At 34.9% G+C, this 7328-nt stretch overlaps 1 protein-coding gene across 1 annotated transcript in view; it reads left to right on the forward strand.

Annotated features, from left to right (window-relative positions):
• The window catches only part of RBM27 (RNA binding motif protein 27), a 74482-nt gene extending 69719 nt beyond the window's left edge, over positions 1-4763 (forward strand). Inside the window, 2 exon segments of the mRNA XM_003124070.6 lie at positions 65-175; positions 1497-4763. Of these exon segments, the coding sequence (XP_003124118.3) occupies positions 65-175; positions 1497-1580 (195 nt within the window). The 3' untranslated portion in view covers positions 1581-4763.

Genomic DNA, 7328 nt, shown 5'->3' on the forward strand with positions numbered 1-7328 from the left:
AAGAGCACACAATTTGAAGAAATCATTTGTCAATATGAGTACAAACTTTTGTGTTCTATTTTAGCCTGCAAATCAAGGGTCAAAATTCAAAGACCGTCGGCTACAAATATCATGGCACAAGGCCAAGGTGCCTTCTGTATCCACTGAGACTGAGGAAGAAGAAGTCAAGGAGGAGGTAAATTGAATGATTGAAAATAAGAGTTGAATTACATCATTTCCCAATTGTATATTTTTTGACTTCAGAGAAAAAATAAATACTGAGTTCTTTCATGCATGTGTTTAACTAAGACTAAGTCTAAAGTTTATTAAAGACTCAGATCAGGTGCAGAAATGGAAAAAAAGCTCTTTGGGGGTTATTTTCTGGTATTGGAGAAACTGTTCTTGTTTTAAAATTTGTAGTTATGTTGGCTTTATTAAGGCTCTACACTTTTTTTTGGTAAATGAAGACAAATTGAATGAACAAATTTTATATGATTATTTTAGTTTTTATTCATATTCTGTAAATAATAAATTTGAGTTTCTTACTTTCTCTGTATAGTTGGTTAAAACGAGAGTGTAAAGTTGAGCATAAGAGGGAAGAATATCAAAATCAAGGACTTATATACCAGTACTAATTAGCTTCTTAAAAACACAATGAAAGTCAGTTTCACTTTTGTACTCCTGTATTTTGCTCCTGTATTTCTGATACTCCTGTATTTTTACTCCTGTGTTTCTAGATTTCTAATAATCTAGTTTATTAAAATAGATGCTTAGACAGCATTGCAAGTTATTCCTCATTTACCATAATTTTGGTTTTAAAAGATAGCTATAGCATTATGGCTGATCAGAAGTCTTCTGACCAAGTGGAAAAAAGCAGAAACATTTCCCCTTGTTACAAAAAAGAATGAAACAAAAGAAAAATAGAAAAATCTTGGTATTTTGGGAATGTTTGTAGGTACCTTTACTTTGTGTAAGATTTTAGATTTTTATATATTTGTGTTGGGAAGGTAATATTTCTTCCTCGCAGATAATTGGATATTAGAGGAAAGGTTTAGAAATTCGAATAGTCATTAATTTTTCTCTCTCTCTCTTTTTTTTTTTTTTTTTTTGTCTTTTCAGGTCTACACCCACGGCATATGGAGTTCCCAGGCTAGGGGTCGAACCAGAGCTATAGCCACTGGCTTACACTACAGCCACAGCAATGCAGGATCCAAGCCATGCCTGTGACCTACACCACAGCTCACGGCAACACCAGATCCTTAACCCACTGAGCGAGGCCAGGGATCGAACCCACGTCTTCATTAATGCCAGTTGGGTTCATTAACCATTGAGCCACGATGGGAACTTCTATACCTTTTTAAAAAATATTTTAGAGTTTTTTTGCCCTAAAAGATACTCTGAGTGCTTGTAAATCCAGTCTGGGCTTTGTATACTAATCTCTTTGTCCTTTGTCCTAAAAGTATTACACTTAACGTTCTTGTGCCACTGAGCAGATTTTACTCTCTCTCTTTCTTCAGGAGACGGAAACCTCAGATTTGTTTTTGCATGATGATGACGATGAAGACGAAGATGAATATGAGTCTCGTTCTTGGCGAAGATGAGATCTGATGTGAGCTGTATAATTTTTAGGAATATTGTTTAGAAGAACAACTTTTTAAAATTATTTAAAGAAGTCAATGAGCCAAAAAATTTTTTTTTATTTTTCTTTTCAACACAGTAGGTGTAAGGACAGCAAGTGTGCTCTTTAAATACATCTCATAACTGTTCATGATACTAAAAAGCGCCAAAGGCCTAGTGACTGTAACACAGTTGTGAAGATCCACAGGAATGACATGGGTAATCTCTAGAGCCTTATTTTCCACACCACCTGTTTTTGTTGCTATTGGTGTTGGATTATGATGTAAATGACAGGGTGTTCAGAATTTTATTTTGGATTATAATCTGCTGATAAAATTTCATTAAATGTCAAAATTGCCTGGAATCTCTTAACTCTTAGCTATTATGGATGGGTAGGAGATATTTGTAATTAAAATACCCTTTTGCTTTCAAGAGTTGTCTTGGAAGAAAAGCAAATGTAAATTTTTTTTATTGAGGAGGAGCCCAATTTGTATTCAGTCTAAATTTTGGAGCGGGGTTTAATGTGCACCAGTGAGTGCTATTTTAGTGTAAATCATAACTGTGTTTGTACACGCTGTAAGGCAGTGCTAGCCAGCCCTGTGGTATTTCCAGTCTGTCATCGTATTAACTCTCCTGGACTTCTCCTGCTACTGATTTTTTTTTTTTTTTTTTTTTTTTTAAATTATTGAGCATTGCCTCAGTTGGTCTTTTTTTTTTTTTTTTAAACATACTCAGAATGTAAAAGGCTTTCACCTGTTGCCCCTTTCTCATCCGCGTTTTCTTTCTCCTGATAGAGAAATAATGGGTTACTCATTATTGAGATAAGTGATTCTTTTGGGCAACCGCAAGTCCCCAATAAAAAGCTTAAACCAGCACCTTGATAAATAAACGATGTTTTGATGAGACTAACAGAAGGGTTTCGGGGAAAGAGTAACCAGCTTTTTTTTTTTTTTTTTTTTTTCCTTTTTTAAAACTTGAGTTTAGTTAACGCAAAAGAATTTAAAAGTTTCTGAAATTCTTTTCCTAAATTTAAACCATGATGGTGAGGTGACTGGGGGTAGGTTGGGGATGGGGTGGGCTAGGGGGTGAGTATGCTAGTAATAAATGGGAGTCGTAACTTGACTTTGATCAGATGACCTTATATTTTCATAATTTTATAGCTTGTTGCTACCCATGAACATATGCATCCTTCAGTAGACAGTTTCCTTCACTGTGTGCATTTTTACTGTACACTGTATAGAGTAGAGTATCTGTTAAGTAAAATATACGTGTGAATTTATGTCCTTGTGTTCTGAATGTTAGATGGAAAAGCAGAGGAGCAACACTACACTGTATTGACCCCTGGGGAAATAAAATGATTAATGTACATAGGAAGTCACGTTTTCAAGGGTATACACATCTATGTTTTTATAATACGTGTGGTGTGAAAATTTTAAACTTCCTGTTGGCTTCAGAAAGTTCTTGGTGATCACTATATCAAGGATTTTGTTACCTGAGGTAAATACTGTTTCTCAAAATAGAAACTGTTCACTGAGAAACTTAAAACCACCAGGACTCTAGATTTACTTAGCTTCAAGAATTTAAATCCCATCTTCTGAATATCTGTCTTTCCTCTTCTACTTATTTTCCTGGAATGATGAATCAAACCAGGATCATTTTTAAGTTCATGTAATTTCCCCTTCATCTTATTAAGGACTTACTCTTTTAGGTTATTATTGTATTTCTGATAACACAAAGCTAGAATAAGCTTAGAAAAGAAAGAAAACCTTACAATGGGGTACCTAGAATAAGCAATCCTGCTCCTTCCTCCTCCATCATCTCTAATGAAATTTCTTGATGTCTGTGGCTCAGTCAGTATATATTTTGAAAGATTCATTGTGGTGAATATTTTGAGTCCTGACAGTTTAAACGTGATAGAGGGAACAAAGGATTTATATATTTTTTGTACAAAGTTTTTTCTTAAACTGTATAATTTTGTAAATAATTTGTTTGGTTTTTTTGTGTACTAAAACTACCAGCGTATAGATTTCAATAAGAATTGTTGTATTTTTGTATTTGGGAACTGAAAATTACAGTAAATTAATGGAGCTGTAAGAAAATTTTCAGTAGACTGACAGTTCAACAGAATGAGATTCCTTTTCATATGATTTTTTAAACTAAAATTGACATCTTATTACACTCATAATACAGAGAGTTGAGAATTTGTTTAACTTTTTGGTTCTTGAGGGAGAGGGGATGAAAGAGATGGATCTTAAAATATAGATACTTTTCCAGCAAGTTTTAAGGCCCTTTATATAAAACTTAGTTTTTGTTACACCTTAAATAGAACTAAAATACTTTAAAATGCCCTAAGAATTCTAAAACATATTTGACTCTCAAAAATGAATTTAAAATATGCATTAAATATAATGTTAGAAAATTTAAGATTAGCATAAAATAGTTGAATGTATATATTTTTTTCCTTTAGGACTAAGATCCCCAAGTTTAGAATTTCTCTTAAAAGCAAGCAACTGTGACTTATTTTCTTGCAATCTTCATTTACAGAAATAACATAAACCATATGAGGCAAATTCTGTTCTTTTTGATGTGTCTGACATCTTTCTAAGTAGCTGTTGAGTAGTAACAACCACCATTCTGTCTAGGTCAGCATGATTTGCACTAGTGAATTGCTGCCCAGGCTTAAAACATAACTCCAGGGAATGCAGAATTTTCTTCCATTTCTTTATGTTGTAACATTGGGAAAACATTGTCACTAGCTAAGATGATAAATTGGAAAACAGTCTTGTTAGGGTGGGAAAAAAGTCCATGGTGATGGATCATTATTTCAAAAAGAAGAAAAAAAAAATCATGTGAAAAGGAATAGTGGTTCCTCTTGATGTATAGTATGCCTGTATTATAGTTTTTACAAAATTGTGAACTTGTGTAATAGTATAATAGGAGATATTGTTGAATTTCTAACTGTTTATACATTTAAATTCATATATGTAATGTTTGTTTTATCGATTACAATCTGAATTTCTAAGAAGCATGTTGACTTTTGCAATAAAGATGCAATATGGAATGGTTCACAATTGGGAAAAAAAAAGAAAAAAGATAAAAGTGTTACAAATTTAAAAGAATTTGGAAAATTTATGAACCATTCCAAAAATTATAACAATCACCAAAAAGGCTGTAATTCTGGCTTGTTCTGGAAAGAAAGACTATGTGTGTGTACGCTTGCTTGAGTCTGAGAATGAATGAGCAGTGGATTTGTATGTGTGTTTTATGTTGGGTTCATGTACGTGAGAGAATGCCACTCCATATGTGTTTGTGTACCAAAGTCACTGGCTATTAAAATATTCAGTAGAGTAACTCTTTTTGACAGGGTGGTCTTGAACATGAGAGAAGGCTGTTAAACCATGAGCATATTTATTTGTTCATGGTTGGATCTTGATATCCCAGATAAAAAGCACAAAACAAATTTATAAAAGCAGTTATATTAATACTGTCTTGAGGATATTCAAGATGCCAGGCAGCAATAGGAAGGACATTTCCCCGAAGCACAGTAGCGAGAAGGGAAATAACACCTTGAGGAGATGACCTGAAGACGGGACAGTTCTGATTGTGATGAATACTTGTAGAATAGCAAGAGAAGAAAGTGATGGCACACACTAAGGGCTGGGTGGTGATGGGGAAAGGAAGCATATCACTTGGGCTCCTATTTTCTTCTTTTAAAACTGCTTTTCCTACACATGTCTCCATCAAATGACTGTGCATCATCCAAGAAGAGTCATTCTTTAAATCTCAACTTACAGAGGAAAATACTGAAGAATGGGAGTAAATTTCATTTTCGTTCTTTTCAAACACACAATTTTATCCATATTTTATAAATTAAGTAAATTAAGCAAGTAGGCTGTGTGACTGTTTGTTTTGAATAGATGATAATTTATCTGATAGATTTTTTAACAAGCAGCCTGGGACTTTGGGTTGGGGGGGTGGGAGGGGCAAGCATAATTCTGAACATTACATACATTTGTTTAAAAGTAACAAGTCAAACATTCTTGTTAACAAATTATTGGGGTTTTTTTTGTTTGTTTGTTTTTTTACTGATTTTGATGTAAATTCTAAAGCCAAGGATAAAGGCTGAATCTTAAGCTGCAGTGTACTATCTAGGCTGCCTCTAAACATAAGACATGAGTGTGTATTTCAACATGTGGGATCATTTTAATTTAGTTTTGTTTTGTTTCATTTTATTTTATTTTGGCTGCCTCTGTGGCATGTGAAAGTTCCCAGACTAGGGATCAAACCCATACCACAGGAGCAACCCAAGCTGCTGCAGTGACCTGAAAGTTGGAATTGCTTTAAACAAGTAGATAGCATTTTGTAAGTCAGACCTGCCCATTTTGTATCATTTTTAGTCTCAGAGATCTATTTGAGGGGCCAAAGAACACTGATTTAGGGGGAAAAAAGGTAAGGGCTATATACTGCTAATCTATGTGTTACGAATCTCCTTCATTTATGCCAAGTGACTGCCTTTCTACAGGATCGTCACCTGCCTTTTGGCCTCTTCCCTGGTTCTGCAATCGACCTTAGGTTAACTAAACCATCCTACACATTCTGAGATAGACGACTTGATACAGGTGGAATTAAGGTCAGAATGGTGTTTGATGATTGCACGGTGTTTGTGCTTTGAGTCTACTCTTAGGCTTCTGCAAATCTTTTTTTTTTTTTTTTTTTTGGTTGTGGCAGTCAGGAAGCATGATAAACATTGTTGCTTTTTCTTTGTATTTATGGGGTTTTTGTTTGTTTCGTACTTTATTTTTTTTAAATGTACTTGATTTTTTTAATTTAACTTTTGCGAAAGAGGAGCAAGGGAGGAAGGTCCTAATCTAATAGCCTATTAATTTGTTTTCAATGAGAGTAAGTACATTTCCTGTATCACCTCAGTGTTTTTTAGCCACTGCATGGAGTTCTTATTACTTTGATAGAGTGATCCATTGGTTCTTAGAAATAATTGAGTTGGGGTAATGGTTAGTGCTTTGTTAAAAATTTTTTGTTCTTTTTTTTTTTTTTGTCTTTTTGTCTTTTCTGGGCTGCACCTGTGGCATATGGAGGTTCCCAGGCTAGGGGTCAAATCGGAGCTGCAGCTGCCAGCCTACACCAGAGCCACAGCCACACAGGATCCGAGCCACGTCTGTGACCTACGCCACAGCTCGCAGCAACGCCAGATCCTTAACCCACTGAGCAAGGCCAGGAATCGAACCCGCAACCTCATGGTTCCTAGTCGGATTCACTAACCACTGAGACACAATGGGAACTCCGTGTTCTTTATTCATATCTTTGTTGGGGAGTAGGATTATGGAAATGAGCATTTTAGTTGCTTAGCCATGTTTCTGTTGATTTTTCAATTTTGCTCTTTAAAAACCTCTTAAAATTGAGTTTCTTGTTAACAGTTTTCTAAAGTAATTGTGATTCTATCTCTGTTTGCTATTTTTGTGAGATACTGATATATTTCTCCCAATTTTAAATTAAGTTAGGTAGTAAGGGCTCATTAGACCTTGCCAAATTAATTTGGTTTTTTGAGTTTTTGCTTTTTTTTTTTTTTTTTTTTTTTTGTCTTTTTTTGCCTTGTATAGGGCCGCTCCCGTGGCATATGGAGGTTCCCACGCTAGGGGTCTAATCAGAGCTGTAGCCGCCAGCCTACGCCGGAGCCACAGTAACTCGGGATCCGAGCCGTGTCTGCAACCTACACC

This window comes from Sus scrofa, chromosome 2 (assembly GCF_000003025.6).
Source record: "Sus scrofa isolate TJ Tabasco breed Duroc chromosome 2, Sscrofa11.1, whole genome shotgun sequence".
Lineage (NCBI taxonomy): Eukaryota > Metazoa > Chordata > Mammalia > Artiodactyla > Suidae > Sus > Sus scrofa.